Here is a 13,575-nt window from a genome sequence, read left to right as displayed (position 1 = left end):
CTGTGTGAGCCTCTCGTGGTGGGGTCACACGCCAGTGGCTTCACAGCTTCCGGGTGACTCTGGTGCGGCAGGGCCGGCAGACACTGGTGGACACGTGCTCGGGACTGAAGCGCTGCGCTGAGCAGACCCGTGCGGTCTCCAGCCTCTTGGAGCTTGTCCTCTAGCGAGAGAGACATGGTTTACAAAGTCACATAGGTGTTTACTTGTCACGTAAGTATAACTGTGAGAGGTATTCCGAAGAGGAGAGTGCAGAACTCTGCCTCAGCCTGGTTAACCAGAGGCCCCGGGACATTCCGGAGGAAGTGCTGTTGCTGCCGAGCCTCAAGGGGTGTGGTTTTCCAGGGAAGGGCCGCAGAAGGGTGGTCAGATGGCCAGGAGTACAGACAGGGCTGGGGTCCGTCAGAAGGCTTCCCTGCTCAGGCTTGTAAGAAACAATCCTACTGCACGATTTAGTTATGAAAAGACTCCAATTTCTGGAAAACGTGTGTAATTTATAAAGACCACACAGGAAATTTCATGCTTACCATTACATCAGTACCTGAAAGCTCTGATACCCAAAATCCCGTCACTGAAGTCTGGGTCCTTCTTGGAGGTAAATGGAGATGCAGCCTTACCTGGTGGAGTCCTTCCTTGTCATCTAGATGCTTCGTACTGCTAAACTCACTCACCCAGCACTGCCGAGAGGCAGCATCTCCGGGGAAAAGGACGCTTGCTACTGTGTGACTGGAGACCTGCCTTTTTATTTACTTAAACTTACTCACCCAGCACTGCTGAAAGTCAGCATCTCTGAACTTACTCATCCAGCACTGCTGTAAGTCAGCATCTCTAGGGAAAAGGACACTCGCTTCTGTGTGACTGGAGACCTGCCTTTTTACTTGCTCTGACCAAGCCTATTGTCGAGGTTGCTCCTTGCTGGTGGCATAATTGAAGGAGTGCGCATTGACTGGAACCTTTTTGTTAGTGATGAGGTTCACGTAAAGTTATTTCCATAAGTTGGTCTTTCTAATTGAAAAGTGCAACAGAATGGTTTTAGCTCTTTGAATTTACTCCACAAATTTCATGACAATACAGTTTAAGTTTCCTAAATCCATTAGCCAGATGTTTATAGATTATGATTTTAACTGTCCTTTGACATTCAGAAGAACACACCTAATATAAACAATATAGACAGTCCTAACAAGTCCATGCTGTTTAATTGCAAAGCTGGTATATTCTTTGAGCTCACATCAGATTATTTTGGAGAATTCCAAACATACTTAGGAGCACCAAGGGTGATCCCATGACCTCTTCTGTGTCTGCCCAGTTTAGACAGTTATCTGCTCACAGCCAGTCTCATTTTACCTACAACCCCTCCCTCACCCTGAATTATTTTTGAAGCAGGTCACTTCATTTCACCTATAGTTATTTCAATATGTAATTTTCAAAGATAAACATGCTTTGTGAAATCTATATCACTTGAACTTCTTGAAAGCTATTATCATTACCTGAAGTGTTATCAGTACTTTCTTGATATCAGGCATTCAATTAACTGTCAATTTCAAAAGCAGTTTAATATGTCCAGTAGCTCTTGAAGTACATAGATACTGTGACTTTTTAATCAATGGTCAGTGCAAAGGCAGATGATGGCAGTGCAAAGGCGTCACGCAGATGGAGACAGAACTTGTATTTCTTACAAGAATTAGCCGCTAGTGACATAGTGTCCACTGTGGCCACTTGGCCCCTAGATGCCCTCCTGGTTGTCGTCATCTGTGTGAGTGTCCCTGGACATGTCAGCTCTACTGTGCACCTGTCCGCTCTGCGCGGGTGCTGTAATGATGCAGTGAAGGCGTGTGTGTGTGTCTGGGGGTGTTTATATAAAATGTTGGCCTTAGTTATAAGTTTGCCGGGAATAACTATAGCTTTTGTTGTTGTTAGTTCACAACTAGTTGTTCTGATGGACTCCCGGTTACAGATATCCTAGTTATGTGTAACAGAAATTAGGTCAGTATGGGGCAGGGTTCCTAAATATCATTTGGACTTTCTGTTGGCATCCTCTCATAATCACAAGCTTGTGGGTCTGGTAGAAACCTGGGACATTGTCTGGTTCAGACATGACTTAGGTCTCCATTTTGCATGTGAGGGAGCTGCCTCAGGAGCCACAGGACTGCTTGGCTTCTCCGAGTCGGGCACACAGTTCCACAGACTTCTCTGTTCTGTTCCTGAAGCCAGTGCGCCATCACATGGGTTTCTGAACTCAATGAGCTGATGGCGTGGTGATGGCAGTGCCTGTGTCTCTTCGAGCACTTGTCACTTCTTGTGAAGCTTCGTCACTTTCATTCAGGTCCTCTCAGGAACCTGTTTTCAAACCAAAGGCTTGTTGGGTTCTGAATCTAAAGAATGGATTGTGAGTTCTTCTGTTGCGACATCTGCACTTGGACTTTAATACCAAAGAAGAGAAATTGATTCACTCACCCCCAGGCAGAAGAGTTAAGACCTGAGACAGTCTTTGTCATGTGAAACACAGTTTTAAAAGATAGACTGTAAATATTTCAGACAGGAGAAGATGTCTTCGTAGGTAAAGCTGGTTTTTATGCATTACTTTAAGGAACCTAATATAATTGTTTTAAAAGTTTTACATGGTGGTTTGGGTTAAAAATGCCAATTGTATTTGTCTTGTGGTTTTCAAGAAAAGCTCATGAGCAAAGATGGTGGTAGATTTTCAGAGACAGGGAAACCTGGCATGCTGCAGTCCATTGGATCACAAAGAGTCAGACATGACTGAATTGAACTGAATCCTCCATAAAAGCCACGTTTTTCCAGGACCGATTGTTTTGCACATGAAGCTTTGTCCACAGAGGTAGGTCCCAGGGTGCTATTCTTGTGAACACTGCAGCAGCACCTTCTCTGGATGCCACTGTTATGGTAATAGCACATACCAGCCTGGTAAGTGGTGCCTGATGGTGCACACTAGGACTCAGACAGGAGGTGACCGCTGCCCCTCAGCACCGCCAGCCGGTCACCTGGGTCATCCGGGAGCGCGTCACTGCTCCTCGTGGCCTGCCTCTGTAGCCCACGTGTGAACTTTTGGCTTTTCTAAGGGGAGACAAAGATGGACAAGTCTGTGGACAAGTCTGTTTTCTTCCAGCCTGGGCTAGTTAACTGTTTGGCTTCTCTTCCGAAACTTTTACCGCCTTATAAGAAGTGTCGTTTGTCTCTTAAAATTCCTATGAAATAGGGCCAAAATGAGACTCAATCTTCAGGTTTCCTGTCAGGAAAAACCTTTGGTTTAACCCCCTACCGACATTCTCAAACAGGATTTTTAAAGGTAGCCTTCAAAGGCATTTTTTCCTTTGTTCTGAAAATGAGTTTAAGTCTTAAAAAATACAAACTGACTCTATCTAGTAACTCCAGGGAGCATCAGTCTGTTGCGTCATTCCCAGGTCATTCCCAGCAGCGTGGTGGGGTAGAGGCAGACCAGCACTTCTAGACTTGATCGAAGCAGGAGGGTCTGTACACAGCCACACGACACAGTCACACGACAGAAGGAAATACGTTTCTGTGTGGCTTCGGTTCTGTTTGAAAATGTAGATTGATACATCACGCCTGAGAGGTTTAATCTGAACCATCACAGTATGGATCTATTATAGAGGGACAATATTAAGCATAGAGGCTGTGCTAAATATCTCCTGTTTTAAATATTTCAAATGTTGAGCAGATTATTAGGTTAATTACTTGCTGAAATAAAAATGTTTGTTTATCCAATTGTCTTAAAATATATAAAGGCTGTATTTTTCAACTCAGGCTCATCAAATACATGCATAAATTAACATTTCAAATTTATGTGCAGTTTTGTGAATTTATACAGTATAACTAAACTCTATTTTATCTTGATATTTAAAAACACAGCTGGGACCTGGACAGTCAGCGGGTGACTGAGTTTGATTCCAGTGTTTCTGTAGCTCAGGCTCCGGTGGCTCCTGGGCAGCGGGTTAGGTATGGCCTCCACTGGGAGACTCGCTGCAGATTCCTCAGGGTTTCTGCAAAACTACAGAAACAGGTCTGTGCTTAAAAAGACAGTAAATGTTTCGTTACACATACATTAGATATCTTTCCTTATTTTAAAGCTGTTATAATGAGGATATATATTAGGAAGTTTCTAAAGTTTATTTTTTGGAGATTTAAAAAAGTAGTTTCTCTCCTCAGTGTTTTTCACAGCAACATGAACCCAGAATGATCGATGTTGATTTAAAGAGAAAAGGCAAGTCCAGGTGGGCAGTGCTGGTCGTGTTTCCCCCGCACCCTGAGTCCCGCGTAGCTGTGCCCTCCCTGCTCACCGTTGTTTCAGCGGCTTTAGAAGAGACAGTGCTTCCAGACTCTTGTACTAGGATGTTATTCGCTTGCTTTGAGATTTGTGAGCCATAGAGGATACACAGACGAAAGTTATCCGGGAGAGAGGGATTGGAGAGCAGTGCCAGCTTGTGGCTGCAATGGCAGCAGCCTTCTCTCTAGCGCAGTGGGGGTCTGGTTGTCCTTTCGCTTTGTCCTTTCTTGAGAAGATATTGAGATGATATTCAGGGTGCTGTGAATCTGATTCACAGTGCATCCTGTTGGAAATTGCTGCTGTTGTGGGTAAGCAGTGCAAGTTTGTTTAAGCTGTTTTCATACTAGATGCAGCTCAGCAGGATTTTACACGATTGTACATTTGCTTCTTAATCTAATTTGAAAAGACAAAATTAGCTTCCAAATTAAAATGGAGACTAGTAATAAGTACACTAGCGCTTGAACATCTGATTCGCTGTTGGGACAGTGCAGCGTCCACTCGTGGTCCCGTCAGTGACATGTTAGCTTCTGGGATGTTCACAGTGTGGGCTGGGAAGGACCTGGGCCAGGCGGCTGGCAGCGGTAAGAGAAATGGGAAGCCATGTCCCATGACCCAGAAAAAGAAATCGTGGAATTCAGAGGCTTAAAGGGAGCAGGCAGAGGTGTATGCTGCAAGTCTGCCCCACTAGACTCTGTACCTTCCTTTCCCAGTGCCAAGTTGCTTTTCAAAAAATGATTTTTCATCCTGGTTTGTATGTTTATGACCCCTCCCCCTCTGTTTTGCCAGACATTCATTCGGAAATGATATACAAGTTCTGTGTCTGTACTAAGCCAGAGTAACAGATTTAATCCTCCAAATCTGTATGGTAGGAGTGACTTTTAAAAGCTATTTAGACAAAATGTTTCTAGTTCTACTTTAGTTGCTATCTTATTTAAAAGATGGAAATTTAGAGCGAGGTCTAAATTTCGGTCCATTAAATCACCTAGTACTTTCCAGGAATCCAAGGAAACACTGCGTCTCTTTGCAGGGCCCCCGGGCCTTCACAGCACCCCGGTGGACCTCGACGCTGAGGTGCGTGCCCCCGCGCCCAGTCACCTCGGGCAGACGGCGTCGCTGAAGAGGGGCAGCAGCTTCCAGCCTGGTCGAGATGATGGTTCGTGTCTCCCTCCACTTTTTCTTTCAGATTTGTGTTTGTGTAGCTGCCATTTTTCTCCTGGAAAATTCCATAATTACTTGTGTTCCTGCTGCTGTTACCAGCCATCATGCTTTCTACTTGTTAAGTAACAGCTCAGAAATTAAACTTAGATAATCACAATGTATTTTACATTGCACATTAAAGAAATGCCATTTGATTTTTTAATAAATCATTGGGCATAGGTCAGTGTTACATTTCTGTGGTTGAGTTTTTCAAAATATGTCACAGAAAAAATTCTCTGAGAACTTCTTCAGGATGAATGTTGCAACAAAAATTAATTTCTGTAGGCCCTACAGAAAAATAGTAGACAACTTTTTACTGAATTTTAAAATTTGGTTTGAAAAAAGTTGCTCATTTAATATTAATCATAAATTTGTAATTGTCTTTCCTGGGGTAAGGCATCTCAAATTGTAACTGTGTTACATTTTTTCCTGAGGTTGACATTTGTCTGTTGTTTGTTTACATATGTGAAATACAAAACACATTGGTTATAGTGCATTCATGTAACAGTTAGATGCTATTAGTCACTGATTACTTATAACCTCAATAATCAATGTAAGGAATGCAAATAAGGTAATAGAAATACTTCTTATTAATTTCAAATATCTCTGAAGATTATTTCAAAGTATTTCATATTATTCTTTCAAGTATTGGAGTAGAGATAATAATATGAATGAATGTCCATCGTAAGCACGACTTAAAATCAGATGATTCTTTTGTGCTAAGTGGAAGGTTCTCTCTGTAACTGTCAGCGTCCCCCTCTAAGACACTGGAGTAAACACCAGGAGGAGCGCCGCTGCCGGCTGCTGTCCAGTGTGTGCCGTGCAGAGGCTCCCGGGGTCTGACCCACAGACAGACTGCCGAGTGTCACAGCACACCTCCTTCCCTGACAGGGTGACGGTGTCTGTGAACCCTGTGTGCACCTCTCCCTGCTGCTCTGTGCTGCCCTGCCGCCAGCTGACCCTCTAACAGGCTTAACTCAGAAGTGACACTTGAGGCTGACTAAATTATATCATCTCCATCTCTAGTCAGTTCAGTTCAGTTCAGTCACTCAGTTGTGTCCAACTCTTTGCGACCCCATGGACTGCAGCACACCAGGCCTCCCTGTCCATCACCAACTCCTGGAGCTTGCTCAAACTCATGTCCATCAAGTCGGTGATGCCATCCAACCATCTCATCCTCTCTCGTCCCCCTTTCCTACCACCTTCAATCTTTCTAAGCCTCAGGGTCTTTTCCAGTGAGTCAGTTCTTCACATCAGGTGGCCAAAGTATTGGAGTTTCAGCTTTAGCATTGGTCCTTCCAATGAATATTCAGGACTGATTTCCTTTAGGATGGACTGGTTGGATCTCTTTGCTGTCCAAGGGACTCTCAAGAGTCTTCTTCAACATCACAGTTTAAAAGCATTAATTCTTTGGTGGTCAGCTTTAGTTATAGTCCAACTCTCACATCCATACAAGACTACTGGAAAAACTGTAGCCTTGACTAGATGGACCTTTGTCAGTGAAATAATGTCTCTGCTTTTTAATACTCTGTCTAGGTTGGTCATAGCTTTTCTTCCAAGGAGCAAGCATCTTTTAATTTCATGGCTGCAGTCACCATCTGCAGTGATTTTGGAGCCCCCAAAATAAAGTCTCTCACTGTTTCCATTGTTTCCCCATCTATCTGCCATGAAGTGATGGGACCGGATGCCATGATCTTAGTTTGCCATGATCCATCTCGAGTAGTTCAAATTTATCTTGCCTGGGTTTTGTCAAGCTTCTTGCATCTACTTTATCAAATTCTGAAAGTTTTCATCAAGTTTGGGAGATTCTGGGCAATCACTTTATCAGATATCTTTCCATTCTGCTTCCTTTTCTGGACCCCAGTGGCATGTGTGTTGAGCCAGTGGGTTATCCATAGACTGTGGAGGTCTGACCCTCACCTGTCTTTCCACTCTGCTTCATTATAGAGTTGATTACTCTGCCTTCAGCTTCTCTGATGTTTTATCTTCAGTGACTAACCTAAACATTTCACATTGTTTTTTCATCTCTAGAAGTCAGTTTGGTTCTTTTGAATTTCTTCCCTTTCATTCTTCTTCATTTTTGTGTTTTCCTTTACTTAAACATTGTCCTTGTGGGTTAATTCCATCTCTGTCATTTACTCTTAACTACTTTTAACTAGTTTTCTCCCAGTTTTCTTGTTCTCATTCTCTTTTCCCTGCCTTTCATCCTGGCTAATCATGTTTTATTGTTTCTCAGACAGTGAGAATGTTCAGTGTTGAGTGTCTGGGTTTTGCTGTCTCCCATTAAAGAGTGTGAGACTTTATCAGTTACTTGCAAATAAGTGTGTTTCTTGCAAGGCCTGTGGTTAATTTGCTGGAGCAGTAGCCTGCCTTCTGGAGCCCCTGCTGAAAGGAGTGGGCCGGGCAGGAGGACTGCTCCCCACTGCCTGTGGGGCTCCCACACCCTTTTCTTCCCCAGTGCCGGGCTGTGAGGTTCCCTGGGCTCCTGGCCCTACCACTGCCCAGCTGTGTAGTTGTGGGCACAGCACTGTGTTTAAAGAGATTTTCACTCTTGATTCAAAAGTATATTAATGCTGTTACCTTCTTTTCCCCTTTAGCGTGGAGATGCAGAACTCCCCATCGGGTGGCATTTGTTGAAAAACTGACCAAGCTTGTTTTAAGTCAGCTGCCCAACTTCTGGAAACTCTGGATTTCATATGTTAATGGAAGCCTTTTCAGTGAGGTATGTGTACAGATTTGACTATAGATGTAGCTCAGTCATTGTGAGTTTCTAGTCTTAATCATTTTAGATTTTGAAGTGACTTTTTTAAAACCTCAGAAGCCCAGAGCCTCTATATTGTCAGATATTTTAAGATTAGTTGAAAGTTCTACACAGCCCTAACACTAATAGCTGTGTGGCCTTGATCAAGCGACCTCTGTGTTCTGGCCTCAGTGCCCTCGACTGTAGAGAGAGAGCAGTGAGTGTCTCCCGGAAGGTGGGTGAGGGTTTGGGGAGACGGCCACTCAGAGAACAAGACTCTGGAGTGAGGACAGTGCCAGTCAGGCCGTGTTGTGGGTGAGGCTGTTATGCGGTTGACAGGGAACAGTGATAAAACAAGGAAAAAGTGTTTGCATCTTGCACCCGGGTCTGAAGTGAGTGGGAATTTCCTGGTTGGACAGAACTTAAAAGACCCTGGTTCCTGGCCCCTGTGTGATCCACCTGAGAAGCTGTTTAAGCCTTTACATTCTCACAAGCTGCACATGCGCTCAGTGTCCTGATCGTAGACACTTGGTAGCACAGAAGTTAGGGACGTAAGGAGGCAGCTCTGCTGTCTCCCGTCCTGTTCACGCGTGACAGGCACCCAGGTCCCAGGATGTAGACTCTGAGGCCTTCGATCAGTGGTTATGAGAAAGCGCTGTTGAAAGTTAGCTGTGCAGAGGTCAGCCTCCCGTGCCGCATGCACACAGTGGCGCTCGCACTGCAGACCTGCTTGTTGCTGCCTGAGGAGGAGCGTGCTTTCAAGTGTCCTGAAGTGGGCTTTGTCAGCGCTCCCCTGCACACGGGCCCCATCAGCCCGCATCTTTGTTCATCAGGGCCGTGAGGGCAGCAGCCTCTGTGGGAGGCAGCGCCCCCTGCCATGTCGTACCCTCACCCTCTTACCTGCCCCCCCAAAGCAGGCCCCTGTTGAGACTGGAAAGGGGAGGTGCCTCCACACCAGTGCCTGGACAGGTGTGTTCGTAGCTTCTTTTGCAGAGTTGTCAGCAAATTGAACACCCAGTGTGTGTAGCTGACTAGCTGCGATGTGGCAGGTTAACGGTACGTGAAATGCTTACGACAGTATCTGGCGGATAAATAAGATGTTGCTCTTACTATTTGGAGACAGTATTCTTTCCAGTATTTGAAGTGTCGTTGGCCTGGCACACAGTGGGTGTCTCATAGCTGTAAGCAGTGAGGGAATGGTGTTGACCAGACACACGGGGCGACGATGAGGCCGGTGCTCACACCCTAAGGGAGCGGAGCCCTGGAAACTGCCTGAAACTTGTTGTTGTTTTTTTTCTTTTTTCCAGCAGAGTGTTTTTCCTTCCAGTTGTATCAGTTTCTGAAGGTGGTCTCCCCCAACATGGACAGTAGTCATCTCATCTTGAGTCTTTTTAGAGTTTTTGATCTGGAATAATGTAGTGAAAAGGGACTATATTTTCCTGCCTTACAAGTTATACCTAGTTGTGGTAAATGTCTAGAAGAAGTATTTAATTGCAGACGAAAAATAAATGAGCTCAGGAATAACATTAGCCCTGAAAAAAAATCACTGTAATTAGTTGTATGAGTTGGATTTGCCTGTGGAGTTTCTACCTATTTATAGTCATAAACTTCTCTTAAAAGTTTGTAGTAATATTATTAATTAAATGTAATTTACTCTACATATTTGGGTGTGTTTTTAAATTAAGTTATCCTCTCCTGGAAAACGAGTAAGACCTCAGACGACAGTGGCGGGAATGGAGTTAGGAGAGGGTACTGTTGTGAGTGAAAACTGGAGACTTCATTAAATTAACGTTGGGAAGAAGTCCAGGGGTTTTGGTATTGAATCCCATACTAGCAAGCTCTGAAATATTTAGTTACAACTTACTTGAAATTTCTTATCTTTTCTTGTTGTAAAACTGTTTTGTTTTATTAGAGTTCATCCGTTAAAAGATTTAGATGGAGTTTCCAGCAGTTTAACAGATAGTTCTTCAGACTAGTCACGGCCATGTGAAGTAACATATGTGAATCAAAACAGTGCAATCTAACCGTTGGTCTTACCACAAAGTAGTTTTGGTCTGTGTGTGCAGGAAAGAGTTAAGGGTTTTAGCTAGTGAAATGGTTAATAGTAGGGTAAGATCTCACCTTTAGATATATTTTAAATATGGTGTATTTTCAGGTGAGAACTTTTAAAGTATCCAAATTTTTAAATATCAGGAATCAGCATTTTAAAAAGTTGTGTAACTCATAGAATGTAAATTAAAATGTTCTCCTGTTTCAAAATTAAGTTTTCTTTTTAAAACTTTAAAAGGGCACACTGCACATAATTCAGCATGTTGGAGATATTCAACTCTTCATCAAATAAAAATAATAAGTAACAATTTTTTTTAACAATTGGAAGAGGAAGACCTTACAACTGGTTCCCCTGCCCACTCACTCTACCTGCTCACCTCTTTACATGCTTAGAGACAGGCCCTCGGAGCCTGAACAGTTATTCTGTCCAGTCGACGTCTTCATGCATGCAGTAGCACCTGTTTGGTGGGGAAAATGTTGTGGAAGAGTTTAACCTTAATTTTAGTATGATGTTTTTAACAGTTGATTTTTATTCTTTCCTTTGATTCAAAGCTATTTCACAGGACAGAGGACTCTGAAGTAATCTTCCCATTGGACAAGCATTTAGTGCTGGCAGATACAACAAGAAAAATGTCATCTGGCAGTCAGGATACTTAGTTTTTTATGGGCACAACCCTTCACGGAGACAAATTATGCCTTCTTTCAGAGTCCCTCCCCTTCCTCCATAGTACAGTAAGCCAGGTCTTATGGGCAGGGCTCAGAAAAACAACTACCAGGATGTTGGCTCTGTTTTCAGCAGTATATATATAGAGAGGGAATGGATTTATTCCAAGGAACTGTCTCCTAGGACTGTGGAGTTAATAGGCCCAAGATCCACAGTCAGCATGCTGGAGACCCTTGTGGTTCCCAGCTGCAGGCCAGCAGACTCCAGACCCAGAAAGCCACCCTTTCATTCTGTTCTGCTCAGGCCTTCTGGGGACACCAAGAAGGCAATCTGAAATTCTGATTTGGAAAGGAGATCTTTCTGTGAGGAAAGATTTGGGCTAGAGATGTGAATTTGGAACTGTGATCTTGTGACTTATTATCTGAGAATTATATATTTGATCTTCACTTCTAATACGTGACTTCCTAAGTGTGCAGGCATGTTAGTGAGTGTCTCATCCCCGCTGAGGCCAGGCTCGTCCAGAGGACCAGCCGTGGGTTCAGAGAGTAGGAACTTTCAGTGCCACCCCAGAGAGAAGGGCTGGAGGCTAAGTTCAGTCCCCAGTGATCTCATCAGTTGTGTCTGCATGTTGAAGCCTCAGGAGGAGCCCTGGGGAGGGGCCACCTCACCCTGCACCTCTTATCCTTCCAGCTGGTCAGATTCCAACATGAGCTCCTCTGGTCGCATCTCACCGTAGCTCTGCGTCAGTTCAGTTACTTCTCAAGTGTCTTAAAAATAAAGGGAGAAGAGCATCAATTTCTGTAAATCCTGGTGTACAAAGAATTCTGAGTGTTGTTGGCCAAAAGACTTAGGAATTCGCTTGTTGAATTATTATCATGATTTTTCATTCTTTCAAAAAAAGCATCACTACAAAGAAAACAACATTGAAAGTTGCACAAGAAGTGTGAGTTGCTGCCAGAGAAGGGTGTGTGTCTGTGTGTGCTGGCTTTGTCTGTCGGGGTGTCTGACTCTTGGTGAGAACACCAGCATCCTTATCCTTGTCTTCCTGCTTCGGGTCAATAGTGTTGATCATGTAGATGACTCTCCACAGTTTCTCTGGCTTATACCTAAAAAATGACATTACCTGAAGTATTTTAAAACTACCTTGGTGTCAGTATCGTAGCATTTATAATGCAGTTATTCCTAACTTAAAGTTCTCCACCTAAATATACCAGTGTTTTTCCTTTTAAGGTTATGGTGGTGAGTTTTTTTATATTATGCCATTTCATGATGTTCCTTTGGAAAGTGTCCCAAGTTTGTCTTGATAGGACATTCTATAGAATAATAGTTGGTTGTAAGAAAATTTGATAATAAAAAGTTAACTGAAATCCAGTTAAACAGATTTCTCTCTTAATCACTATAAAGTAGTCTTCTAAGTGTCCCAAGTTTGTCTTGATAGGACATTCTATAGAATAATATTTGGTTGTAAGAAAATTTGATAATAAAAAGTTAACTGAAATCCAGTTAAACAGATTTCTCTCTTAATCACTATAAAGTAGTCTTCTACACATTGCTCTAAGGAGAAAAAGAAATCAGAGGAAAACTTGGTTCTACAGTCAGTTCTAGAATACATTCCCTCCAAACTGGACAAAAATCCCTGGAAGAAGATTGCTGATGTGTAATTTTTTAAAAAATAAAACGCCACCATTCATGCTTATAGTCTCTGTGGGTGGAGTGTGGGGACAGGTTTCCCAAGTGGTACATTAGTAAAGAACCCGCCTGCCAGTGCAGGAGATAACCGGAGACGCAAGTTCAATCCCTGGGTCAGGAAGATCCCCTGGAGGAGGGCATGGCAACCCACTCTGGTGTTCTTGCCTGGAGGATCCCATGGACAGAGGAGCCTGGTGGGCTCCTCTGGGGTCCATGGGGTCACAAAGAGTCGGACATGACTGAGCACACACACTGAGGGAAGGGGGCAGTGGACCGGGGGACCGCAGATGGCCGGACCCACCCAGAGCTGTTCCTGCTCTCGTTTCTACACCCACTCCTGGGCAGCGATGCTGGAGCAGTATGGTGGGCTGCATGCCTGTAGGTTTAACCATAAAAGGTTGTAGATGAGAACGGCATGTGAAATTCACCTGCAGAAAGGATAGCTTCAGCTTAATACTTAGGTTTATTTATGGGAATTGTACTTGAAGCTTTTAGGAAGATAAGTAGCTTCTTGTTGGAATAAGGAGGGTTTTTTAATTAGTCATCCCTTAATCAGAGACTTAGACTACTTCTTATACATTCCTTTTAATCAAGTTATAACCATATTTCACGCTCTCTTTACATACAGCAGCTAAGCATTTCTTATTTTTATGAATTATTTCTAGAGACAATTAATAGGTTTTGGGGGTTTTTTTATTTTCATTTTTCAGACCGCTGAGAAGTCAGGCCACATTGAGAGATCAAAGAATGTAAGGCAAAGACAAAATGATTTTAAGGTAAGTTAAGAATAAGTGTGTAGACTCTTTCTTGGGGTAGGGTTTTCTTAAAGTGACTAGAAGGCCTGATCTACATTCAAGACATTTGTCTTGTGCAGGCTGACTCCCCCACTTGATTCAGTCAAGTTTGATGTCTTTTAATGCAGTTCTGCTTGTTCGT

At 43.4% G+C, this 13,575-nt stretch overlaps 1 protein-coding gene across 4 annotated transcripts in view; it reads left to right on the top strand.

The window, feature by feature from the left end:
- Positions 1 to 13,575, top strand: part of EXOC2 (exocyst complex component 2) — a 118,486-nt gene that overhangs the window by 53,577 nt on the left and 51,334 nt on the right. For all 4 annotated transcript variants that reach the window (XM_070464149.1, XM_020884222.2, XM_070464151.1 and 1 more), the window contains exons 12-14: positions 5,328 to 5,453; positions 8,095 to 8,219; positions 13,350 to 13,415. In XM_070464149.1, the coding sequence (XP_070320250.1) occupies positions 5,328 to 5,453; positions 8,095 to 8,219; positions 13,350 to 13,415 (317 nt within the window). The remainder of the gene's footprint in view (positions 1 to 5,327; positions 5,454 to 8,094; positions 8,220 to 13,349; positions 13,416 to 13,575) is intronic.

Source organism: Odocoileus virginianus, unplaced genomic scaffold (genome assembly GCF_023699985.2).
Source record: "Odocoileus virginianus isolate 20LAN1187 ecotype Illinois unplaced genomic scaffold, Ovbor_1.2 Unplaced_Contig_19, whole genome shotgun sequence".
NCBI lineage: Eukaryota > Metazoa > Chordata > Mammalia > Artiodactyla > Cervidae > Odocoileus > Odocoileus virginianus.
Note: the sequence above shows the minus strand (reverse complement) of the source record. Positions and strands in the feature narration are given on the sequence as shown.